Source organism: Monodon monoceros, unplaced genomic scaffold, assembly GCF_005190385.1.
Source record: "Monodon monoceros isolate NGI ecotype Baffin Bay Population unplaced genomic scaffold, NGI_Narwhal_1 Super_Scaffold_6, whole genome shotgun sequence".
NCBI lineage: Eukaryota > Metazoa > Chordata > Mammalia > Artiodactyla > Monodontidae > Monodon > Monodon monoceros.
In genome coordinates this window covers 59,112,130-59,140,056 of record NW_021703783.1, presented here as the reverse complement: position 1 = coordinate 59,140,056, position 27,927 = coordinate 59,112,130, and the positions used below count along the sequence as shown (strand labels likewise).

The window sequence follows — 27,927 nt, the reverse complement described above, 5'->3', positions numbered from 1 at the left end:
CTTGTTGGGTAGAGTAATCTTGGTTGTAGGTTCTTCCCTTTCATCACTTTAAGTATATCATGTATATCATGATATACTTAAGTACATCACTCCCTTCTGGCTTGTAGAGTTTCTGCTGGGAAATCAGCTGTTAACCTTATGGGAGTTCCCTTGTATGTTGTTTGTCGTTTTTCCCTTGATGCTTTCAATAATTTTTCTTTGTCTTTAATTTTTGTCAATTTGATTACTGTGTGTCTCAGCATGTTTCTCCTTGGGTTTATCCTGTATGGGACTCGCTGTGCTTCCTGGACTTGGGTGGCTATTTCCTTTCCCATGTTAGGGAAGTTTTCGACTATAATCTCTTCAAATATTTTCTCTGGTTCTTTCTCTCTCTTCTCCTTCTGGGAGCCATATAATGCGAATGTTGTTGCATTTAATGTTTTCCCAGAGGTCTCTTAGGCTGTCTTCATTTCTTTTTGTTATTTTTTCTTTATTCTGTTCCACAGCAGTGAATTCCACCATTCTGTCTTCCAGGTCACTTATCCGTCCTTCTGCCTCAGTTATTCCGCTATTGATTCCTTCTTGTGTATTTTTCATTTCAGTTATTATATTGTTCATCTCTGTTTGTTTGTTCTTTAATTCTTCTAGGTCTTTGTTAAACATTTCTTGCATCTTCTCGATCTTTGCCTCCATTGTTTTTCCGAGGTCCTGGATCATCTTCACTATCAGTATTCTGAATTCTTTTTCTGGAAGGTTGCCTATCTACACTTCATTTAGTTGTTTTCCTGGGGTTTTATCTTGTTCCTTCATCTGGTACATAGCCCTCTGCCTTTTCATCTTGTCTGTCTTTCTGTGAATGTGGTTTTCCTTCCACAGGCTGCAGGGTTGTAGTTCTTCTTACTTCTGCTGTCTGCCCTCTGGTGGATGAGGCTATCTAAGAGGCTTGTGCAAGTTTCCTGATGGGAGGGACTGGTGGTGGGTAGAGCTGGCTGTTGCTCTGGTGGGCAGAGCTCAGTAAAACTTTAATCTGCTTTTTTGTTGATGGGTGTGGCTGGGTTCCCTCCCTATTGGTTGTTTGGCCTGAGGCGACCCAGCACTGGAGCCTACAGGCTGTTTGGTGAGGCTAATGGCAGACTCTGGGAGGGCTCATGCCAAGGAGTACTTCCCAAAACTTCTGCTGCCATTGTCCTTGTCCTCACGGTGAGACACAGCCTCCCCTCACCTCTGCAGGAGACCCTCCAACACTAGGTCTTGTTCAGTCTCCCATAGGGTCACTGCTCCTTCCCCTGGGCCCCGATGCTCACACTACTTTTTGTGTGCCCTCCAAGTGTGGAATATCTGTTTCCCCCAGTCCTGTCAAAGTTCTGCAATAAAATGCTGCTAGCCTTCGAAGTCTGATTCTCTAGGAATTCCTCCTCCCGTTGCCGGGTCCCCAGGTTGGGAATCCTGATGTGTGGCTCAGAACCTTCACTCTAGTGGGTGGACTTCGGTGGTATAAGTGTCCTCCAGTTTGTGAATCACCCACCCAGCAGTTATGGGATTTGATTTTATTGTGATTGCACCCCTCCTACCGTCTCATTGTGGCTTCTCCTTTGTCTTCGGATGTGGGGTATCTTTTTTGGTGAGTTCCAGTGTCTTCCTGTTGTTGATTGTTCAGCAGTTGTGATTCTGGTGCTCTCGCAGGAGGGAGTGAGAGCACGTCCTTCTACTTCGCCATCTTGAACCAATCTCCTCTAATGCCCCTCTTTTTTACTTTATTCTTTTGTAGAATTATATGTCAATTGGAAGATCATGTAAACTAGTTTTGTTTTTGACTAAGTCTAAAGGCAAACAAATGAACCTAAAAAAATAAACCTAAGTTCAAAATAGGCTGTATAAGAAAGCACTTTAGATTGTAAATATTGGGCTTCCTTGGTGGCGCAGTGGTTGGGAGTCCGCCTGCTCATGCAGGGGACACGGGTTCGTGCCCCGGTCTGGGAAGATCCCACATGCCGTGGAGCAGCTGGGCCCGTGAGCCATGGCCGCTGAGCCTGCACGTCCGGAGCCTCTGCAAAGATTGTAAATATTTATGAAATGTTCTTCATTAATTAATACTAGGTTATTAATTAATTAATTCATTATTTAATTAATACTAGTTTCATTTATATATTTTATTTCTGGTAGTTAATTTGTTTACTTTTAATTTAAAGGGGTTTGCAAGGGTTTTTTCTGGGCGGGCGGGGTACTCTCACTCTACCACATCCAGAAATCTGATTTTAATATCCTCATGTGCTCCTGAAGGTAACATGCACATTCCTTTGTCATAGGCTCATTACATAGTAGTATACTAGTTTATTTTGCTCTCTTTCAGCTAGGACAGGATATGTATTCTTTATATGTCCAGAATCTAGAACGGTGTCTCCTATGGGACAAGACGTAAATAAATATTTGATGAATGTGTTTTGAGCCCTACAAAGGAAATATAACTGATGATGAAGCAACAGTAGATATTAAGGAATTATAAACCATAAATTTTATGAATTATGTATATTAGTGGTTGGTCTAGAGATAATGGGAAATGGAATTTGTTTTGTACCTTGCCAGAAATTTAGTAATAGTGATTTCCTGGTTTTCATTGAACTTAGGCTAACACTGGTTTTCCTCTGGGCAAAGTGCTTACAGTTTAATTTTGGCTGGACTCTACATAAACAGTGTGTATTTTGTAAAGCAACAGATCGAGAAAATCTTTAGTACATTTTTCTTTGTGCTTTTTATAAGTAACCCTTGTCACTTGTATGGATGATTAAAGTTGAAAAGGGCTCCCAGACTTGATTCCATTTTGTGGGTGTGGGTGTGGGTGTAGGCTTCCCCACTACAACAAACAATTTTTTGACACCAGCAGGATGTCTGAGAATTCTCCTGATTTCTGATTCCGTATACCTGGAGATAGAATCAGATTCCACAGGTAGAGGGCTCCGTCCCACAGGACCATTCTCCACTTCAGATGCCAGTTGTAAGTCCGAGCTGTTACCTGGACTTCTAACTGTCTGGCTATAAATCAGAGGTTCCCATGACTCCATTCTTGGGTTTGATTAATTTGCCAGAATGGCTCATAGAACTTAGAAAAATCTGTTTACTTACTAGATTATTGATGTTTTATAAATAGATATTAAAGGATACGAATCAACAGACAGATAAAAATATACATAGCACAAGGTCCTGAACGAAGGAGTTTCTGTCCTTGCGGAGCTTGGAGCCCAGCATGGTAGCACAGGGAAGTCTGGTTCCCAGAAGTAGACGCTCTCGGGGGGGAAAAATGGGGACCAAAAAGCTGCCCTTTTGGGTTTTTATGGGAGCTTCGTTACATAGTCATGATTGACTAAATCATTGGCCAATGGATATTGATTCAATCTCAAGCCCTTCTCTCCTCCCTGGAAATCAAGGGGTGGGACTGAGAGTTCCAACCCTCTAATCGCATGGTTGGGTCTCCTGGCAACCAGCCCCCACCCTTGGGTGGGATCCAAAAGTCACCTCCCCTGAAGAGTTTTAAGTAACTGAGGACAAGAGATTGAATATTACCCCATTATTCTTATTGTCCAGAAGATTCCAAGGGTTTGGGGAGCTGTGAGCCAGGAACCGTGGATGAAGACCAAATATATCTGAAATATATATATTAGGTCATTTGAATGACCAATTACATACATTTCTTACAAATCACAGTATTACATCTATATACACATATATCTATCTAAAACAGTGCATCTGGTTGAACTGTTCAATGAATTTTACAAATCAGAGATAAAAAAGTATTTGGGCACCCTTCTAGTTCAGAATTTAAGTAATTGATTGGGCTTTAATATGTTGTCAGGCAGTCATTAGATAAATGCAAACTAGATTATAATCACTGTGAAATAGACATACATATAGGCATAGTATATTTGTGAAATAATGTAATTTTAATGAGGGTTTTTTAAGAGGGGCAGTGCTTTGAGAATACCTACATACCTACATACTCCAGAGAAATCCGGATAGGAGGAGTCATCCAGATATTTTCCTTCCTTTCATCTTTATATCCTTAGGTAATTTAATGCCTTTCCCTCTTCCAAGACTTGGTCTGACTCATTCAGTCTGTTTCTTCTCTCTGTCTCCCTGACATGTCTTCCTCATCTGTCTCCCTGGGGTTGTACAGCCACAGTAGGATAATTTGCCCTGCACACTCCTATCCCGCTTCCCCCTTGCCCATTCCAGCTTTTTGCTTGCCTCCCAGTCTTATTACCATCATTATCATCGCTGTTATATTTTAGAATGGAGGAAATCTTAACTTAATTCATAGGTGCCAAAATATTAATATACTTTATGAAAAATATGTACTACACTGTTTTACAATAATTTTGATGGAAGCCATTTGGATAGACAGCCTGCTTTAATAAAGCAGTCCGTGTGTGTGTGTGTGTGTGTGTGTGTGTGTGTGTGTGTGCGCGCACGCGCGCGCACGTGCATATATATATATATATATATATATATACACTTTTTTTTTAAACTGCTTATGAATAAGATGTTGGTGCTAGCTTGCTTTTGGGGACCTGTCACATTTGTGTAATTAATTTCTCATTATATTAGACTTTCCTTTAGTATTTAACCTAGCGTAAATACTGTAGATTAGTTCAGACTAGCTAGACCAAATTACTCTTATTTGCAATCTAATTTTTTAATCAAGTTGACAATGAATGAGATTAAGATTGGTGAATTTAATCCTAATTTCCAGTGATAAGAAGGTAGTGCTATTCTTTAGAAGTATGGTATATTCATTGATAGGCAGTCTACCTTTAGAGCATATTTGTTTTTATAACTTAAGCATTTAAGAAAACAAAACAAAAAACTTCTGGGGCATCCTGTGAGATAGTAAGCCACAGCCTAATTGTATACAACTTGTAACTGAGACAGCCATTATTCAATATAGCGTCATGAGGTTGTTATGGTTAAATGACATATGTTAAAGCCATTAGCCTTACTTAGTAGATGCTCCTTCGTTCTTTCTGTGACTGAAATAACAACTCAAGCCCAAAATAGAGAAGATTTTTATAAAAATTCTTTCTCTAGGAACTTTGTTAAAGTGTAAATAGACAGTGAGGCACCAGTTCCCTAAGCAATGTCTAGAGTACTGATAACAAAGGAGCACAAGAGGGAACAGAGTCTTCTTTAAACTTTGAATTTAGCTAGTAATTATGTTCAAATTGGGATGCAGGCCTAGCTTTAGCTTGGCAATTTGGAGAAAGGAGTTGTCAGGATTGTGATGCACTGTACTCTTTTACAAAAAACTTAGACATTCTTTTTGGTTATACAAGCAACATACACTGTTTAAAAGGAGTTAAAATAGGAGACTGCCTTTCTTCTCTTCAAGCCTACTCCCTAGGGCCTACCACCATTAGGTCTGTGTTTAATTACTGTTTTACCTTTAAAAAATATATACTTTTTTATTCCCAGATTTATTATCATTTAAACATCTCTAGCTTTAAACTCTGAAAGATGGGGAAATTAGTATGCTTATACCTTAAGCTTCCAGTCAATCACCCTCTCCCTCTAGGATTTTTTGTTACACGTTTTTAGTTCTAGTGTTTGATTTCAAAGAAATACTAAAAACTTGTCTCTTGATATGTTGGTAGTGTCTCTTATCTTAACTCCCTTTTTTCAACAGTGAGGAATTTAGGGCACTTATCTTTCTTTCCCTGCTCCCTTTTTAATTTTTAATTTATTATTATTATTTTTTGAAGTCTAGTTGATTTATAATATTATGTTCAGGTGTACAGCATAGTGATTCAATATTTTTACAGACTGTACTCCATTATAGGTTATTACAAGATAATGGCTGTAATTCTCTATGCTATACAGTATATCCTGTTGCGTATCTACCTAGTAGTTTGTTTCTGTTCATCCCATACCCCTAATTTGTCCCTTCTCCCTTCTCTTTCCCCTTTGGTAACCACAAGTTTGTTTTCTATATCTGTGAGTTTGCTTCTGTTTTGGATAAACATTTACTCGTATTCTTTTTCAGATTCCACATGTAAATGATATCACACAGTATATGTCTTTCTCTTTCTGACATTTCAATAAGCATGGTATTCTCTAGGTCCATCCATGTTGCTGCAAAGGGCAAAATTTCATCCTTTTTATGGCTGAGTAATATTCCGTTGCATGTAAAAACACACACACATATATATACACACACCACCACCATTGTATATATATGTGTGTGTATATATATATATATATACACACACACACACACACCACACACGTATTCTTAATCTAGTCATCTGTTGTTGGGCACTTGGGTTGCTCCCAAGTGCAATATCTTGGCTATTGTAAATAGTGCTGTTATGAACATTGGGGTGCATGTATCTTTTTGAATTAGCATTTTTATTTTTTTCCAGATATTTTCCCAGGAGTGGAATTGCTAGATTATATGGTTGTTCTATTTTTTTTAAATAAATAAATATTTATTTATTTATTTATGGCTGTGTTGGGTCTTCGTTGCTGTGCGTGGCTTCTCTAGTTGCAGCGAGTGTGGGCTACTCTTTGTTGCAGTGCACAGGCTTGTCATTGCGGTGGCTTCTCTTGCTGCAGAGCACAGGCTCTAGCCGTACGGGCTTCAGTAGTTGTGGCACATGGGCTCAGTAGTTGTGGTTCGCAGGCTGTAGAGTGCAGGCTTCAGTAGTTGTGGTACACAGGCTTAGTTGCTCCGTGGCATGTGGGATCTTCCTGGACCAGGGCTTGAACCCATGTCTCCTGCATTGGCAGGTGGGTTCTTAACCACTGCACCACCAGGGAAGCCCTGGTGTTCTATTTTTCCTTTTTTGAGGACTGCTCCCTTTTTTCAGTCATGTTATGATTTGATTTTTACTATGTGTATATGTGTGAGTCTTCTTTGCTTTTTTCTTCCATGTTCCAGTGTGATTTATTCCAGAAATGCAAGAAAGGTTTAATATTCAATAAATCAAGCAATATAATCACAAAAAGATAGCAAAGGAAAAAATACATGCATTCATTTCAATAGAGTCGTAAATGTACTTAACAAAAACTAGTGCCTAGTCATTAAAAATTAAACTTTTCATGAAAATTATAATAGACGGGAAGTTTCTTAATTGGATGAAGATAACTACAGAAAAACTACAGTTATCATATGCAGTGCTGAATTTTTTTTTAGGGTGTTTGGACTGTTTTTACTACTTGAAATTTCCTTTTTGTCATTGTATATTTTATTTAAATTTTTTTCATTGAAATGTAGTTGATTTACAATATTATATTAGTTTCAGGGGTACAACATAGTGATTCAAAACTTTTATAGTTTATGCTCCATTTAAAGTCATTATAATATATTGGCTATATTCCCTGTGCTGTGCAATATATCCTTGTAGCTTATTTTATGCATAGTAGTTTGTACCTCTTAATTCCCTATCCCTATCTTACCCCTCCCATTTCCATCTCTCTACTGGTAACCACTAGTTTGTTCTCTATATCTGTGAGTCTGTTTCTGTTTTGTTGTGTTCATTTTTTGTTTTATTTTTTAGATTCCACAAAAAGTGATAACATAGAGTATTTGTCTTTCTCTGTCTACTTATTTCACTGAGCGTAATACCCTCCAGGTCCATCCATGTTGCTGCAAAGGGCAAAATTTCATTCTTTTTTTGTGGCTGAGTAGTACTCCATTGTATGTATTTATACCATATCTGTTCATCTGTTGATGGATACTTAGGTTGCTTCCATATCTTGGCTATTGTAAATAATGCTGCCGTGAACATAGGGTGCATGTATCTTTTCAAATTAGTGTTTTTGTTTTCTTTGGGTGTATACTCAGGAGTGGAATTGCTGGATCATATGGTAGTTCTGTTTTTAGTTTTTTGAGGAACCTGCATACTGTTTTACTTAGTGGCTGCACCAATTTACATTCCCACCATTAGTTGGAATTCTTTTACATGTAGTGTAAAAGAATTCCCTTTTCTCCACATTCTCACCAGCATTTGTTACTTGTGGTCTTTTTGATAATAGCCATTCTGACAGATTGTGAGGTGATATCTTGTGGTTTTGATTTGCATTTCTCTGATGATTTGCAATGTTGAGCATATTTTCATGTGCCAGTTGGCCATCTGTATGTCTTCTTTGGAAAAATGTCTATTTGGGCCTTCTGCTCAGTTTTTAATTGGGTGGTATTATTTTACTTTTTGTGACATTGAGTTGTACGAGCTTATTAACCCCTTAGTGATTAACCCCATTTGCAAATATTTTCTCCCATTCAGTAGGTTGTCTTTTCATTTTGTCAGTGGTTTCCTTTGCTGTGCAAAACTCTTTTAAGTTTAATTAGGTCCCATTTGTTTATTTTTGCTTTTGCTTCCTTTGCCTTAGAAGACAGGTCCAAAAAATATTGCTGTGATTTATGTCAAAGAGTGTTCTGCCTGTGTTTTCTTCTAGTTTTATGTTTTCTGGTCTAACATTTGGGTCTTTAATATATTTTGATTTTAATTATTTTTGTATATGGTGTGAGGAAATGTTCTGATTTTATTCTTTTATGTGTAGCTGTCATGTTCCCAGCACCACTTACTGAAGAGATTGTCTTTTCCCCATTGTATATTCTCGCATCCTTCGTTGATTAATTGCCCATAGTTGAGTGGGTTTATTATGGGCTCCCTGTTCTGTTCCATTGATCTATGTGTCTGTTTTTGTGCCAGTACCATACTGTTTTGACTACTGTAGCTTTGCAGTATAGTCTGAAGTCAGGGAGCATGATACCTTCAGCTTTGTTCTTCTTTCTCAAGATTGCTTTTTATATAGAGTAATTTTGTCTTTACATAAGGTAATTATGTTGAGTTGACCTGAAAATTGAAAAGCAAAAATTCGGATTTATTCATTTATTCTATAAATATTGATTCTTTGATATTGAATACCCCAGGGCTCTGAACTCAGTCCTCTTTTCTGTCTACACTGATTCCCAAGGAGATCTCATCTAGTCTTATGGTTTTAAATTGCATCTATATGCTGACTCTCAGTTTACATTTCTAGCCTGACTGCTCCTCCTCAACCTCACATCCGTAGGTCCAACTGTCTACTTGGTATCTCTATTCAGATGTCTAACTGGCATCTCAAAGTGAATATATCCAAAAGGAGCTCCTGATATTCATCTCTTTCCTCTTCAAGTCTTTCCATAATGTACTCCAAATCTGTTAGTGGCAGTTTCATTCTTCCAGTTCCTCGGGGCACAGACCTCCTAAGTCCTACCTCCACTTCTCTTTAAACTCACACCCTACATCTGGTTCATCAACAAATCCTTTTGACTCTATATTCAAAGTATTTAAAGAATTTGATACTATTCACCACACCTCTTGCTACTGTTCTGGCACAAGCCACCATGGTCTCTTGCCTGGATTATAGCAACGGTCTTCCAATTTGTAATCTATTCTCAGCCAGCAGCCAGAGTGGTCCTGCATAAGTTAGATTCTGTTATTTCTTTGCTCTCCTTTCTGAAGATAGCTTCCCATCTCATTCAGAGTGTAAGTCAAAGTCCTTCTGTCCTATTAGGCTCTCTATGATTTGGAACATAGTTATCTTCCTGTTCTCATTGCTAACTGCTCTCTTCCTTATTCCACTTGCCATATTAGTCTCCTTGCTGTTCTTTAAACATGCCACATACTCCTGCATTAGGGTCTTTGTGCTTGCTGTTTCCTATTCTGCCTGGGAGGGTCTTCTAGATACTTGAGCAACTCACCCCCCTCATGTTACTGAGATCTTGACTCAGTCGTTCCTATCTAAAATCCTCCCTACTACTGTGACATATATAATTGCTCACTTCCTAATTTTTTCTTCTCAGCCCTGATTACTGTCTAATGTACTATATATATATATAAATATACGTATATATATATATATATATATTTTTTTTTTTTGGCGGTATGCGGGCCTCTCACTGTTGTGGCCTCTCCCGTTGCGGAGCACAGGCTCCGGACGCGCAGGCTCAGCGGCCATGGCTCACGGGCCCAGCCGCTCGGCGGCATGTGGGATCCTCCCGGACCGGGGCACAAACCCGTGTCCCCTGCATCGGACTCTCAACCACTGCGCCACCAGGGAAGCCTGTACAATATATTTTAAATATTTAGTTTTTAAAAAATTTGTCAGGCCAGGTTCATTGAGGACAACAAATCACTATAGGTACTTAGGGCAAAAGGGAAATTAGTAAGGGGAATTAAATTCTTAAAATTTTTTGGAAAAGCTGGAGGTTTGGAGCCTGAAAGGCTGTTCTAAGCTTTCAGATTAGTCACTGCTGCTGCTGATTATGGCTGCCTGGTAGTACCAACATAGCGAACTGGCAGGGGAGCATTTGGTGATTACTGTAAAAACTCATGTCTGTTAAAGTCCAGGTGTCTACTGCATTCAGAAGAAAAATGGCCTTGTTTCTGCCTCTCTTCTGCCTTCCAAATATTGTGCAAATGCATTGCATTTGCTGAATGTAAATCACATAAATTCCAGGGGCAAAGATATTTTCAAAGTGGAGTTCTCATACTTTTAGCTTTTGTGATACAGAGGATACAAAGGAGAGCACAGAAGGCGGTGAGAATGAATGATGAGATATATATATCTATATTTATATGGACAAGATATGAATGCACACATACATATTGTATTCGTCAGGGTTCTCCAGAGAAACAGAACCAATAGGATATACATGTATACAGAAAGAGAGAGGGGGAGAAAGAGTGACTTTATTTTAAGGAGTTGGCTTCTGTGATTGTGGGGGCTGGCAAGCCTGAAATTGCAGGGCAGGCTGCAAAGTCCTTGGGTGATGTTCACTCTCCTTGATATCCTATAACTTAAATATTTAACAGTACTTAAACACTATAATGTAAAGTCAGTGTATCTTATGTTATATGACAAGGAGATGAGAGGGAAGAAAACAGTTAATTGATGCCTACACACAGAAACATATTCATAACGAAATTAGGAAAAATACTCATAACTAATTATAATTCTCATTTCGGTAACTGGTCATGTAGTGGTAGCTGGTATTTATAAATGCCTTCTTCCACTACCCATTTTGTATTCCCTTTGCCCTCAGCAAGCACCTCAGATAGCCATAGTTCTTTCTTTACCTGGTGGAGTGACCCAAACTTTTGTTTCTGAAGGGTTTGAGTCAGTAGTAGTCCTGCCTTGGTTGGGCTATTGTAGTTTTCCATTGAATATAATCATAAGGCATGGTAGTCCTAAGCAATGCTCTTAGGGATCTCCGATAACCAGACATTTTCTTTCTTACCACCATTGTGGAATAGTAGTCCAATTTCCCCTTGGTAATTAGAGTCAATTACCTAAGCCAGCACAGTAAGTTCCTTCTTTGCCTACTGATTCTAAGGCATGGGGAGCTTAAAGTGGGCGGGTGGCAGGCTTAACTTCCAGTTCAGTGGAATCACTGTTGTGTCTCCTGATGAAAGCGTTCCTCCCTTTGGAACTAAGACCTCTAGACCACCAAAGCATAAGGTTGTGGGGACGGAAAACAAAAACTTTTGCTAGTAGTGGTGTTGGGAAAGCTGGATAGCTGCATGTAAATCAATGAGATTAGAACACATTCTCACACCATACACAAAAATAAACTCAAAATAGCTTAAAGACTTCAATGTAAGATGTGACACCATAAAACTCCGAGAAGAGAACATAGGCAAAACATTCTCTGACATAAATTGTATCAATGTTTTCTTAGGTCACTCTCCCAAGACAATAGAAATAAAAGCAAAAATAAACAACCGGGACCTAATCAAACTTGTAAGCTTTTGCACAGCAAAGGAAATCATAACCAAAATGAAAAGACAATATATGGAATGGGAGAAAATATTTGTGAACAATGTGACCAACAAGGGCTTACTTTCCAAAATATACAAACAGCTCATGACAACTCAATAACAAAAAACCAACCAAATCAGAAAATGGACAGAAGACCTAAATAGACATTTCTCCAAAGAAGGCATACAGATGGCCAATAGGCACATGAGAAGATGCTCAACATCGCTATGTATGAGAAATGCAAATCAAAAATACAATGAGGTACCACTTCACACTGGTCAGAATGGCTGTTATTTAAAAGTCTACAAATAACAAATGCTGGAGAGTGTGTGGAGAAAAGGGAACCCTCCTGCACAGTTGATGGGAATGTAAATTGGTGCAGCCACTATAGAAAACAGTATGGAGGTTCCTTAAAAAACTAAAAATAGAGTTGCTATATGATCCAGCAGTCCCATTCCTGGGCACATATCCAGAGAAAACTCTAATTACAATTTACAACAGCCAAGACATGGAAGCAATCTAAATGTCCATTGACAGATGAATGGGTAAAGAAGATGTGGTATATATACACAATGGAACACTACTTAGCCATAAAAAAAATGAAATAATGCCATTTGCAGCAACATGGATGGACCTAGAAATTATCATATTAAGTGAAGTAAGTCAGAAAAAGAAAGACAAATACCTTATGATACCACCTATATGTGGAATCTAAAATATGACACAAATGAACTTATTTATGAAACAGAAACAGACTCACAGATATAGAAAACAAACTTACAGTTACCAAAGGGAAAAGGGGGTGGGAGAGGGATAAATTAGGAGTTTGGAGTTAGCAGATACAAACTACTATATAGAACATAGATAAACAACAAGGTCCTACTGTATAGCACAGGGAACTATATTCAATATCCTGTAATAAACCATAAGGGAAAAGAATATGTATATGTATATGTATATGTGTAACTGAATCACTTTGCTGTACACCAGAAACTAACACAACATTGTAAATCAACTATACTTCAATAAAAATAAATAAACAAAAATTTTTGCTTGTGGGTCAATAAATAGTCAGTGGTGCCGCTTCCATTTCCTTCCTCTGAGTCCTAACCTGTGAATCTTGGCTATGCAAGAAACAGCACCATATATCGGACATTCGGAGCATACACAGCCTTTTGGAGATCCTCGCCCAAGGTATTGCCATCTGGCTGGTCCTCTCACTGAGTCCTCAAAAGGCCATTCCACTGTTCTATCAAGCCAGCTGTTTCAGGATGATATGGTAAGACTAGTGAATTCACTAGCCCATTGCCACAGTTTTTTGTTTGTTTTTTTTTTTTTTGCTGTGAAATGAGTTCCTTGATCAGCAGCAGTACTTTGTAGAACAATAGGGGTAGAGAAGGCATTCTGTAAGTCCACGGATAGTAGTTTTGGCAGAAGCATTTTGTGCAGCGAAGGCAAATCTGTATACAGACTAAGTATCTATTTCAGTAAGAATAAAGTACTACCTCTTCCATGATAGAAGCAGTCCAGTGTAATCAACCTGTCACCAGGTAGCTGGCTGATCACCTCAGGTAATAGTGTCATACTGGGGACTCAGTGTTGGTCTCTGCTGCTGGTAGATTTGGCACTCAGCAGTGGCAGTAGCCAGGTTGGTCTTGGTGAGTGGAGGTCCATGTTGCTAAACCCATGCATAACCTGCATCCCTACCATGGTGGCTACTTTGTTCCTGAGCCCATTGGACAATGACAGGATTGGCTGGGGAAAGAGGCTGACCTGTATCCGCAGGATGGGTCATCCTGTATTTATATTTCAGTGCAGCCTTTTACACTTGCAAAGACAAGAAAATGATTTGGAACTCCAGGAAATGACTAGAAGTGTACCTATTTCTTGGTTTTAATTTTGTTAGCTGTTTTAAGGAAGAATTATTAGAGTGATTATTAGAGACTTCTGAATATATATAATTACTATAGGAGTTCATCTTGGAGGCTTTGTTAGTTAAAAAGCTCAAAAGAAAAGTGATGAAGACCTACTTCTAAGACTTTTCAAAATAAAAAGTATAAAAGTAATACATGTTCATTGTAAAAATGAAAAATTCAGAAACAAAAAGAGTATTTTATATATTATGTTCTATCATTTTGTTTTTTCCACCTAATGTGTTGTGGTCTTCTTTTCTAGTTTAGTATATACAGATACTAAGTCATTTTTAAAAATTGCAGCATGCTCTTCAATTGTATGTATGTAGTATAATTTAAGCAAGCCCCTAATGATTGACATTAAGGCTGGTTCCAGTTTTCCTCACCTATTACTTCGTTGGATATGTTTATTTATGTCTTTGTGCATTTGTATAATATATTTGTGGAATAATTCCTAGCCTTGCAATTGCTGGATTAAAGCATGTATATTTTAAATTGTCCTTTCCCCAATTGTTCTGATTTATATTCTTATCACAGAAGTGCATGAGAACATCTATTTTCCTATGTTCTCACCAACATTGGATGGTAGCACACTTTTTAGTTTTTGCCAATGTAATAATGAAAAAAAAATCTAATTTTATTTCCTTAGTTATAAGTAGGTTCAATCATCTTTTCACATTTTGAACAGTCTTATATCTTTAACCTTGCTCTTGCTAGTCCTCTTCACTCGGAATATTTTCTTTCATTTTTGCTGAACTTTTACCATTCTTCAAGGTGCATGGCAAAATCTGTTTTTTTTTTTTCCATTATTGGATTTCCCAATAACCTCAGCCTAAAATGATTTCTCTCTCCTTATATACTTAATGCTTTATTTCCCACTTATCACAGTTTTATACCAGAACTAATACATATGATTTTCTTCTTCTAGGATTTACAGGATGACTAAATATTAATGGAAAGAGAAGTGTAAACCTATCTTCTTTCACTATGGAGGCTGGTTTGGCAGATGGAGAACCTGACCGAACTTTGGTGAGTGGTTCAAATACAGCATAATAAGGTACTATCATCTACAGCTGGAAAGTGTTTGATGTAAGCCATCATTTTATTTTAAAAATGTATTTAAAACAAACTTTAAAAAAAGTATTTTAAAATAGTACTTTAATTCCTCTGTTGATATGAAAATTACAGATAGTTTAAAGCTTGTTAAGACATAACCCAGTTTTCTGCTATTTCTGCCTTATCTCCTACCTCTTTTCCCTTGCTTTCTCAGCCATATAGTGTAAGACATACTGTAATAGTTTGTGTTTGTTTTCCTCAAGAAACTTTTTGCCTTACTGAAATCAAGAGGTTGTTAACAGTTAAGGAAATTAAATGCCTGTAAATTTCACATCATGTGCAGCTGTAGATAGAATGAAACAGTTAAAATAATTCAGAATTAAGAGCAGTTGCCACATATATTCTTTATATAAAAGTATAAAGATTTAATAAATATTGCTGCCTTGTGTTGTGATTGAATTGTATTCTGAAATTAAAACAAATGGGTAGGGGTACTGGTAGTGTACCTTATCCAATAAGTTTAAAAAAAAATAAAAATTCACCAGTAGGATGTGGATTAAATGATTATTTGTCACCGTACGAAAACATTTTGCTCTAGGATCATTTCATTTTCAATTCTCCTTTTCTAAAGATTCCATTAAATATTGATTTATAGATTATTAGGGATGTTTGTATTACCTAAAGTAAAGGTGCCAGTGGGTAAAATGTAGCCAGGTGATATCTCTATGATTTGTTAGATAGTAGATTATGTGACAAATTTACATTATTGGAATAATGCAGAGGCCAACTTTTCTGTCTTTCATACTACTATGAAGTTGAGAGTCACTACTAAATTGAGGTGTTTGTGCATTTTAATTTAGTGAATGTCCTTTGTTCAGGCTCAAATGTAGGATCAGTCTAATGATTGATAGCAAAATGCAGTTTTGTTTACTTGTGTTAACTTGGTCCCAACCTTTTTTGAATTTCTGGTTCAAACTTGTTTCTTTAATGGTCAAAGAAAAGTTAAACTTTAAAATGATAACTTGTTAATAGAGAATAAAATGGACATGGACATAGATTGGTTTATGAAGAAGGTTATTGTAACGGCGATTTTAAATGGAAAACAGATGGTAGGTTATTTTGTTTTCACTATATCTTCAGAAAAAAAAGTTCAGATTAAGCCTTGTCTTGGAACATGATATTTACTTTACCATAAATATTTTCTTATTTAATGTTAATGGACTTTCTTAAGTTTTTTTTAGCTAAAATATTTAAAATCTTTTGGTGGTAGTAAAAATACCAGTAATAACAACTGCTGTTTTCTAAGTGTATACTTTTTCAGACTGTCCTCACAACAGCCATTAAAGGTAGATGTTTGTTTATCCTCACTTTTAAAGATAGGGAAATAGGCTCAGGGAGGTTAATGGTCTTCTCTAAAAGCTCACAGTGTAAGTGATGGAACTGAGGTCTGTCTGTCTGTCTCTGAATACTTTCCTTTGCTACTAAGATGTTGACTATGTATCTGTCTTTCTGAATAGAATTGCTTAAAATTTATTGTTACCTTTTAGAGTAAATATCTAAGTAGATAGTATTAAATTCTGTATCAGAATATCTATATTGATAAAGTTTTAATCATTTTTTATTCTAAATTCTGTTGATATTGAGAGGTTAGAACAAGTTATTTAAAAAGCAGTGAGACCATAGCACAGGGAGATCAGCTCGGTGCTTTGTGACCACCTAGAGGGGTGAGATAGGGAGGGTGGGAGGGAGACATAAGAGGGAGGGGATATGGGGATATATGTATATGTATAACTGATTCACTTTGTTATAAAGCAGAAACTAACACACCATTGTAAAGCAATTATACACCAATAAAGATGTTGAAAAAAAAAAAAAGCAGCGAGAGCAGTTTTCTTCTTGTTGTTCATTAAGCTTCTTCCATGAAATATTGTAGCTCATTTTAGAGACAATAATACCAAAAATTGAACTACTGAAATATTCTGTATTTGAAACTAATCTTGAGGTCCACCTTTGAGTTATCTATTTATAAAATATCACCTTTGAACTGCATGGCCTAAGCTAGTTACTGTTTAGATCTAGGAGAGGTGGATAAGAACATGGGCTCCGTAGACATTTGGCTGTGTGTTAAAATCTGAGCTCCGTCACTTAGTCGTATGACCTGCATAATTAATTAAATTCTGAGGGTTTCCAGTTTTCCTCATCTATTAAATAAAGATAATAGTAATATCTACCTCCAAGAGTTGTTGAGTTTTATTTGAGATAATATGTCTATAAAATGCCTATTACCATCTGTGCACATTATAAATATCCAATAAATAAAAGCCACTATTGTTATTGTTAATATAATTATTAATATTCAGCCTTCTCTCCAAAAAGAAAGTTAAGAGGCAGGAGAAGCAATAAAACACATTAAAAAAAGCCCGACACTGTTGGGTAATTTTGGCTTTACACTTTCTCTGAATATCATTTTTGCTACCTAAGATATTGAGGCAGATATTCTACTTCAATAAAAAGTATATAAGCAAGAATACTCATCCTTCCTACTTGAGAGGGACAATATGATCTAGTGAAACCAGAAAGTTCTTTGAAAATATAAAGCAGTATGTCAGTATGAGGTAGCAGTGTTGTAAAAAATCTGATTGCATGCACTAGTTTTTAGAATATTATTAGTAAGCTTTTTTTGAATGCAGTCTTTGTGCAGAGTACTACGCCCAGTGAAGGGGATGCTAAGAGATCTACAATGTGGTCTGTCTGAATTATGTTTATTTTTGAGAAGACTAGATAGAGGGATGGATAGATAAGGTAATAATAGCATTTACTAAGTGTTAAATGAGGAACATAAGCAAGGCATAGTTATACAAGTTGTGACAATTGGGCGGTTGTTATACACTGGGGTAGTTAGAGAAGCTTTCTTAAGAGAACACAAACTCTGAATAGCATAGGTAATAGGGATCATAAGATTGAGAATGAGCAAGGAGAGCATTCTAAGAAGGGAGGATGGCAAGAGGCAAGGCTAAACAGGAAATTAATTGTTTAGGGTTTATTCAGGGGAAAATGAGTAGAAAAATTGAATAAGGTAGATCGGAAGGGAATGTTGTTTACAAGAATAATGATCAACATGGCAGATAGAGACCAAACTTAGGGAAGGCTTTGAGTGCCAGACCAGGGATTTTGAAGTTGATTCTGTAGACAGCGGTATGTCATTGAATATTTTTATAAAAGTGGACAAGATGAATCTGGAAGCAGGATATAAGGTGATTTAGAGGAGTGAGAGAGAAAGATATTAATTAAGAAACTACTAAAAAAAAAAAAAGAAACTACTATCGTAGTCTTGGTGTGAGGTAGTGGAAGCTTGGACTCAATTGACTTTAGTGTCCATTTATTCAATTTTCTTCTTTTATATGAGATTATGCTTTCTATTTTTTTAAAAATTCATTTGCTCATTTATTATTCCAGTTGTGTTTAGTTCTATTTTTGTGGTAGTATTGTTTGTCTTAGGTAGTAAATACTGAAAAATATGAATTGCATTTTTATACTGTACTTATATACTTGAGAACACAAGTGTACATTTAATATATGTCTTAAAAAACTATGTAAAAGTCCAGAACTCATATCACTTTGGAAATTAACCACTAAGAAATCCTTTAAGTGTAGGGGTCAAATTTTTATTGATAGATTGAAGTAAACTAAATAAGTGAAATATACCTTTAGATTAAAAAAAATTTGAATATGTTCCTTACCTTAAGAAAAGTCATATCTTTTGAATATCTTATAAATTATTTCTGTTACCAGAGGAAACTACTTTATGAGGTCTATTAGAGGTCAAAATCTTTTGTTGTATTAAAAATTGATTATATAACTGACATTTTAGAAGAGAATAAAAATTTAAAAAATATGTGTAGATCTTTATAGTATTGTAAGGGACTCTTAACTGAGGAACTCTTGCTTAAGATTATAATTTAAATTGGGTAGTTCGAATCAGATGCTTTCTGAAATGGAAGGAACTGCAAAGGTGATTTAGTTCAGTAATTCTCGGAATGTAGTAAATGAGTATCTTCTTGATGGGCCTAGAGATGACCCGACTTCCTGAAACTTTGATTTTTACTTACTTACTAGGTGAATTTTTCATGATTACTGTGATTTAGTGCTCGTCAAGTAAAATTGGTATGTTATTAGAGTTTACTGAGAGCTTTAAATCATATTCTAAGGAGTATAGCTACTATATATAGCATTTGACAACATCATACAGCTTGTGTATATAGGCATGTAAATTAATGGAATTGCCTAATTTTTGGTAACATCAAGTATTATTTTTTCAGCGGGTCACCGATTTTAAATGTTGCTATTTTTATTCTCTTGTTTAAATATAGTTGACCCTTGAATGATTAGTGGGAGTGGGGTAGGGTAGTCTCTGACCCTCGATGCGGAGCCGTGGTTCCTTGGTATCCTCAATTCAACCAGCCACTGATCTGTATGTAGCACTGTAGTATTTACTATTGAAAAAAATCTGCCTATAAGTGGACCTGTGCAGTTCAGACCCTCATTGTTCAAGGGTTAACTGTACTATTAGTTTAGCTTCATCATTATCATTATTAACTTAGTATATTATATGTTTTTAGTGATAGCATATTTATAAGGACAGTATTTTTGGTGTACAGTTTCTCAATAACTGACCTTTAAGACATTTATGCATTCAAGTTCAATGATAAATTATCTATGCCAATTACTAATCCTCTTAAAGTATTCTTGCGCAATGGCACTTGGTTGTTCTTATTAGATACCCCTTCCCCACCCTAAAGTGGGAATGGATGGAGAAGGGCTGTGAAGTTTCTTATCTCATCTATTACAAATGGGTCAACAAATTTGGTACATGTGCTTATCTAACATTTGAATATCCTTTGAGACCTGCCTGCTAAGTGTTTGGCTAATGCTGTATACTTCAGGATTGCCTAGTAGAGACCTTTTCATCTTTAACAAAGATTTTGCTACCAGCAGAGCCTTTTGCAAACCTCTGAGTCCTGTGGCTACTTTTTCCCTTAGTCTTTGTGGGAAACTTAGAGATCATTTAGTCTAACAATCTGCCTAATGTAAGGATTCTACCTACAGTATCCCCTGACAGCAGGTCATCCAGCCTCAGCATGAACACATGTAGTTTATAGGTAACTCAGTTTCTCAAAAGGCAGCTCAAGTCATTATACTTGAACTAAGATAGACTTTTCTATTAAATTTTACCATTGGTCATTATGCTAGTTTCCTTGTTGCTACAAGTTACCACAAATTTAGTGGCTTAAAACAACAGAAATTTATTATCTTAGAGTTCTGGATATCAGAAGTCTAAAAGCAAGGTGTTGTGTTCATTCTGGAGGCTCTTATGGGAGAATTCATTCCTTTTTATCACTGTCTAGAGGTTGCAGTCTTTCATTGGCTCATGGTTACTTCCTCCTATTATTTCAACCTCTGGCTTTTGTTGTCACATCTACTGCTCACTCATCTTCTTGTTTCCTTCTTTTTTTTTTTTTTTTTTTTTTTGCGGTACGCGGACCTCTCACTGTTGTGGCCTCTCCCGTTGCGGAGCACAGGCTCCAGACGCGCAGGCTCAGCGGCCATGGCTCACAGGCCCAACCGTTCCGTGGCATGTGGGATCTTCCCGGACCTGGGCACGAACCCGTGTCCCGTGCATCGGCAGGCGGACTCTCAACCACTGCGCCACCAGGGAAGCCTCTTGTTTCCTTCTTATAAGGACCCTTGTGATTACTTTGGACCCACTCAGATAATCCGGAATAACTGCCCTGTCTCAAGATTTTTAACTTAATCACATCTGCAGAGTCCCTTGTATCAAGTAAGGTAATATTCACAGGTTCCAGGGATTGGGATGTGGACATCTTTGGGAGGCCATTATTCTGCCTACCACAGTCATTGTACTAACCTCTGGTGCATCCCAGTCTAGAGAAGTGGGTCCTATTGCCAAATAATCCAAAATTGGGTAGTTTTCTGGGGCAACTCACCTGGGGAGTTGCCAGTTAGATTAAGGCCCTAAATTATGTAAATTCTTAGATTGCAGAGATCTTCTTATATAAAATAATAAAATAACTAGAAATTTTAGTTACCAATTTATTACCTACATACTTATTGTCTTTTATATTAAAATAACTTCATCTTCCTAATAGCTGCTTTCTAACTGTAGCAGTTTACATTAATTACACATTCAAGAATATTAATAGATATCTTTATTGAAGTCTTTATTATATAAAATTTCAAATATATTTTTATAAATAAGATGAACTAGTATAATGAATTCTCATGTACCCATCACCCATCTTCAGCATTATCAACTCGGGTCAATCTTGTTTCATGTATACTCCTGCCTTCCCACCCCATACTTTTTTGAGAAAATCCCATATACATCATTTTCTTCATAAGTATTTCAGTATATATCTCTAAAATATAAAGACTTTTCATTAAAACTTTAACCATAAATATCATTATTACTCTAAAAATGAGGAATTCGTTAATATAGTCAACTAGTCATTGCTTAAACGCCCCTAATTGTCTTGTAAATTTCTTTTTATTGTCTTTGTGTTGGACTTGGTTCCTAAGCCACTTAAGTCTTTTTTAATCTTTTAAGTCTCTCCTGTATCTGTTTTTGATTTTTCCTTTTCAATTTTTAATTTTCCTTTTCCAGTTTATTGAGGAAATAAGGTAGTTTGTCCTATAGCGTTTCCCACAATCTGGATTTGCCCCCATGGTGATTGTTTAATGTATTCTTCAGTTACTTATATTTCGTGCAAATTGGTCAGTAGACAGTTCTAATCTGAGACTTGCTCAGATTCAGGTTCAATTTTTCATGACAAGAATACTTCATTGATGGTGTTCTGTATTACCATCAGGAGGCACATAATGTCTGATTGTCTCTCTTCTTGTGATAATAGCGGCCATTGATGATCCTTGCTTAGATCTGTTAATTCAGTAGGAGTATAAATTAACAGCAGTACTTAAATATTTGTAATGTTTGAACTTCCCAAGTGGGAAAATATCACTCAGTATTTCCTATTGTTTGAGCACTTAGATTCTTATTGTATCTTTTTTTTTCTTTTGTACCTGTTAAAAGTTGTTCTTAATTCTATTAGAGGCTTGAATAATATAACGTAAACATTTTGAAGGTATATAATGGGACTCTTCAATAAGTTTGGAGAGCTAAATTAGAGAAAGGGTTAGCTTTGAAATAGTAAAAGAAATAGCCAGTGGTCTACACAGTATATCAGTAGAATTCCAAGCCAGAAATCTTTTGTATTCCATTATGCTTGGAGATTTTCGGAGTGTGTTCCCAGGACTATGGAACTCAAGATCTTTTCAGAGAATCTGTGAGGTCAAAATTATTTTCGTAGTAATACCGTGGTATTTGATGTTATTTGCTTTGTTTCTCATTCTCTAGTGAACGTACAGTGCACTTTTCCCAAGACTGTATGAGGTGTGATTATGCCATTGCTCTGCTGGCTAATGGAGTGTATGCTTGTATATTCTTGTGTTTTCAAATTTTCTTAGTTTAATTTTTTCCTAAGCAGTGTTTTTTTTTTTTAATTTAAATAAACTTCATTTTTTGGAAGAGTTTTACAGAAATATTGTGAACAATTTTTAGGTTTACAGAAAAATTCTGAACATAGTACAGAGTTCTGTGTAGCTTGTACCCACTTTCCCCTATTACTAACATATTAGTATGGTACATTTGATACAATTAATGAATCCATATTGATACATTATTAACTGAAGTCCATACTTTGTGTCAGATTTCCTTAGTTTTTACCTAATGTGCTTTTTCTATTCCAGAATCCCATCAGGGTAGCACTTTACATTTAGTCATCACATCTCCTTAAGGCCCTCTTGGCAGTTATAATTTCTTTCTTTCTTTTTTTTTTTAAATGATAAAATTCAACATTTATTCACAACAGAAATTCTAGGAAAAATAGGAATAGAGGTGAACTTCCTCACATGATAAAATAATCTACAAAAAACCTACTATTAATGTTACTTTATTTTTTTTAATTAATTCTTATTGGAGTATAGTTGCTTTACTATGTTGTGTTAGTTTCTACTGTACAGCAAAATGAATCAGCTATACATATACATACATCCCCTCTTTTTTGGATTTTCTTCCAATTTAGGTCACCACAGTGCATTAAGTAGAGTTCCCTGTGCTATACAATATGTTCTCATTAATTGTCTATTTTATACATAGTATCAATAGTGTATATGTGTCAATCCCAATCTCCCAATTCCTCCCACCAACCCCTTCCCCCTTGGTATCCATATATTTGTTCTCTACATCTGTGTCTCTATTTTTGCTTTGCAAATAAGATCATCTATACCATTTTTCTAGATTCCACATATATGCACTAATATACGATATATTTTTTTCTCTTTCTGACTTACTTCACTGTGTATGACACTCTTTAGGTCCATCTGCATCTCTACAAATGACCCAATTTCATGGGTCATTTTTTTATGACCTGAGTAATATTTATGGCTTTTTTTATGGCTGAGTAATATTCCATTGTATATATGTACCACATCTTCTTTATCCATTTCTCTGTTGATGGACATTTAGGTTGCTTCCATGTCCTGGCTATTGTAAATAGTGCTGCTATGAACATTGGGGTGCATGTGTCTTTTTGAATTATGGTTATCTCTGGGTATATGCCCAGTAGTGGGATTGCTGGGTCATGTGGTAGTTCTATTTTTAGTTTTTTCAGGAACCTCCATACTGTTTTCCATAGTGGCTGTATCAATTTACATTCCCACCAACAGTGCATGAGGGTTCCCTTTTCTCCACACCCTCTCCAGCATTTGTTGTTTGTAGATTTTCTGATGATGCCCATTCTAACTGGTGTGAGGTGATAGCTCATTGTAGTTTTGATTTGAATTTCTCTAATAATTAGTGAGCATCTTTTTATGTGTTTGTTGGCCATCTGTATGTCTTCTTTGGAGAAGTGTCTATTTAGGTCTTCTGCCCATTTTTTGATATTGAGCTGCATGAGCTGCTTTTATATTTTGGAGATTAATCCTTTGTCAGTTGCTTTGTTGCGAATATTATCTCCCACTCTGAGGGTTGTCTTTGCGTCATGGTTTCCTTTGCTGTGCAAAAGCTTCTGTGGTTCATTAGGTCCCATTTGTTTATGTTTGTTTTCATTACTCTAGTAGGTGGGTCAAAAAAGAGCTTGCTGTGATTTATGTCGAAGAGTGTTCTGCCTATGTTTTTCCTCTAAGAGTTTTAGGGCAGTTATAATTTCTTAAGACTTTACTTGGTTTTGATGACCTTGACAGTTTTGAGGAGTTCTGGTAGGATATTTTGCAGTGTCCCTCAAATGGAATTTGTCTGTTGTTTTTCTCATGATTAGACTGGGTTTTGGGGAGGAGACCACAAAGGTAAAATGCCATCATCACATCATTATGGAAAAGTATACACTATCAACATGACTTATCACTTTTGATGTTGACTGTGATCACCTGGCAAAGATAGTGAATTTCTCACTTTTAATTTTGAATTCAGCAAATATCAATAAATATAATCCACATAAACAACAACTCTTTGGAGTCTTTGGTAATTTCTAGGAGTGGAAAGGGGTCTGGAGACCCAAAAGTTTGAGAATTGCTCATTTAAACATTCAGTAACTAACACTTTAAAGACAAATAATTGGCAGCTATGTGATGTGAAAAGAGGGACCCAGTAGTTGATTGGGTGTGTTGGAGATGCAGGGGGAGTTGACGGTGGAAAGAAGAATTATGATAGAGCCTTTAGGAATGAGGGAGTGATGATCGAGATAAAATTTGCCTATTTCATAATTGTACCTAGCATTCAGACATGATCTATATCAAGGAGTTTTTTTGTTTGTTTTTTTTCTTTTTTCATTTTTATATTTAACAATATTGGTTGAATGCTTATGTATTTTGTTTTATTAGATTTATTATTTTATCTGATTCATATCATCTGCAAATAATAGTCATTTTTTTTCTTTTCAATCCTTATACAGCTGAGCCTGTGGTTTTGTGTAGGTATGTCTAGGGGTGAGAGGTGGAGGAGTCTTTAAAGCCTTTTATATTTTTCTGAAATTTATCCATTTTGTGGAGGTTTCAAAATTATTTAAGATTTAATATTTTTTATTTAAAAAATTCTCTGGGTCTCCTATTTTGTGAATATAATAGCAGTTTTGCTTCTTTAATCTCTCTTAACTTCTATATTTTCCATCTTTTCCTTTCTTTGTGCCTTTTTGTTGAATTCCTTTACCACTCTTCTGACTCACTAATTTATTATTGTATCATATTTGTTTTGCTGTTCAAATCTGCTGTATACTTTATTTCACCATAATATTTTTATACCCAGTATTACTAGCTGTTTTTTTGTGATTGCTTGGTCATGCTTCATATTTTTACAGTATCCTCCAGTATCATTTGGAACATATTTATTGTGGTTATTTTAAGTTTTTGATGGCTTTTGTTTACTAATTTTCTTTCCTTCTACTGAGATTGTTCAGTTTTCCTTCTCAGCACTTGGGCTTCTTAGGATATTAATTTTTTTTGTTTGTGAGCTTGTACTTTCTTGGAAATAATATTCTCCTAGGAATATCTGATACTGTCCTAGATAGAAAGGTAAGAACCCAGGGACTTTTTGGTCTGTCTAGGGAATACATGTCTTAGGGTGAAGAATCTCTTGTTAAAATCATTGTTTCATTATTCCTCATTTGCTCCTTCCACTCATATATTCTGTTTCTTAGGGAATTTTTCTGTATTTCTGCTTTGGGCATAATTCTTTTCGACAAGCTGCCTCCCTAGTTGTAATCAGTTAGCTCATTTGGGGGAAAGAACAGTGGGAGGTAGTAGTCAGGGTCTTTGCCTGCACTTGTTGTGTGCATACTGCAACTGATTTAAAAACAATTTAGAAACAAAAGTGATTAAAACTTTGTTTAATGCCTCTGGTTGGTATTAAATCGTGTTCTGCCATGGTAGTAAGGACACAGTGGAGAGTGATCTGTCCAGTATTATAGAGAGAAAAAGGCCCAGAAAGATGGCTCCCAGGTCTTCCTCCTACTCTGGCCCCCTGGCCTTTCCTCCATCTGTGGTACCGTACTCTCTGTCTGCTTGAAGCTTGCTCCCCATCCATCCATCTCTAGTGATGGGTTCAGGGAGGGTGTTAGTTACTTCACTGGTAAGTAACTCAGTTCCCATTTGTAAAAAGAGTTGCTTACTTTCTTTTTGGCTTTGTGTTCCCTGTGTGAAGGTTGGCTGAGGTGGTGGCTGAAAGGGGACCAAAAACATCAAAAGAACAGCAGCCCTGTTGGACAGTTCATCTATATTAAGATCTTTGTCAGCTGTGACATGCCCACAGTTTAAAAATCAGAAGTCTGTTAAGGTGGCTCACTCCCAAGTAAATAGATTATGTCATTTACCCAATAGAAAGTTATTTGTTTTGCTAAATTAGACTTAAGGTGGAGACTTGGCTTTAAAGATTTATTACTTCTTTCAATATCCATAACATTGCAGTCATTCAGATTTTAAAAGTATGGTTTGAAGGTTTTTCATAAGCATTATCATTTGCTGTTTCTCCTAAGTTTTAAGACATGCAGATGCTTCTTATAAGCAGGATATAGTAAAAGCCAAGACATCCATAGCTCCACCTTTAACTCTTAATTAAAATTATGTGCCTTAAGAATCTTAAATTTCTTCCTGCTTTTTAAAAAAATAAAATGAGAGTCCCACAAAACCTCAGAAAGACATGTGAAGGATTAGAATTTCAGCATGTTGGAGATACATAAAGATAAAATTTGATTAAAAGTTCAAGAAAATCTCTACCTGTCCAACTGTCTAGTGAGAATAGAGCAATGAAGGGATATTTATCCAGACCTCACCTCAGTAGGTTTTCAATAACTTGTGACTACTTCAGAAGTCACCTTAAGTTTAATATGGTAAAAACAACAGCAATGGAGCAACAAAGAGCTTGAGAGAGGGAATGAATTTACATATATGTATATGAATTTATATTTGTATCTGTGTATGTACATGTATACCCACACACACACGTGAAATTTAATTTTAGCCGAACATATATTGGGTCTAAAAAACTAGCCTACCATCATTGAACGTATCTATACACATAGTACCTCGCCAGGTTTATGACTACACCATGTTTGGAGCATATTTTAGGTCTCAGAGGCAATATTGCTTGCTGCTTTAGGGGAATTAGTAGAAAATAAAGCTAGAGGAAATGAATAACAACTAACATTTTTAAAATTTCTATAACATGCCAGAGCCGTTCTAAGTACTTTGTAGATAAACTCATGTAATCTTCACATAACCCTATGAGATAATATAATTTACTATCTCAGTAGTAAATAGATGAGGACACAGAGAGTTAAGAAAGTCGCTCAGGGTCACACAACTAGTAAGTGGCAGAACTGGGATACATTTTGTCTCCAGAGGCTAAGCTTTAATCTTTTTCCTGTATTGCCTCTCACCTATGATGTTAGAATCAGATTATACAGAGCCTTGAATACTATGTTTTACAGTTTGGGATTTTCGTTTTTAATGTAATGTCAAACCATTGATTTTTTTTTCTTTTTTTTTTTGAGTAGGGAAACAACCTGTTCAGAGTGTGGTTTAGGAAAATTATCTTGACAGAATTATGGATATTGGAGGGAGGGGCAACCAACTGAACATTAGAGTTATCTGGGGTGTGCTGAAAAATCCCAGTGCTCAGGCTGTTCAATTGAATTAGAATCTTAGAGGGTGAGACACAGACATCAGTACTTTTTAAAGTCTCCTAGGTGATTTCATTGCCCAGCTAAGGTTGAGAACCATAGAAATAGAGATGGTTAGCCCATGGAACAAGTTAGCATACAGTTTTGTAAACTAGGTAAAAGACAGTTAAAACCTGTCGGGTCATAGTAGCAAAACAGACAATATGTCCCTTCTGGATTTTCCTTTTCCCCCTAGATTTCTAAAATCTGCACTTTCCCTATTTGGGTTACTGTATTTGTGTAGAGAAAAAACATTATTTTTTGCAGTCTTACTATGTGCCCTCACCGGGGATTGATGTCTCACACAATTTCTCATTTAATTCCCTCCATAGTACTGTGAAGTAGATATTACTCTGTTTTTAGAGATGAAGAAACTGAGGCTCTAAAGGGGTTAGTAA

The 27,927-nt window shown here is 36.3% G+C and overlaps 1 protein-coding gene across 2 annotated transcripts in view; it reads left to right on the top strand.

The window, feature by feature from the left end:
* OSBPL8 (oxysterol binding protein like 8) overlaps positions 1-27,927 on the top strand; it is a 187,813-nt gene that overhangs the window by 41,472 nt on the left and 118,414 nt on the right. Inside the window, exon 2 of one of the 2 annotated variants that reach the window (XM_029204668.1) lies at positions 14,617-14,717. In XM_029204668.1, coding sequence (XP_029060501.1) covers positions 14,676-14,717 — 42 coding nt within the window. In that variant the 5' untranslated portion in view covers positions 14,617-14,675. Of the gene's footprint in view, positions 1-14,616; positions 14,718-27,927 lie in introns of those variants that run through there. The other variant, XM_029204669.1, reaches the window with a different exon arrangement.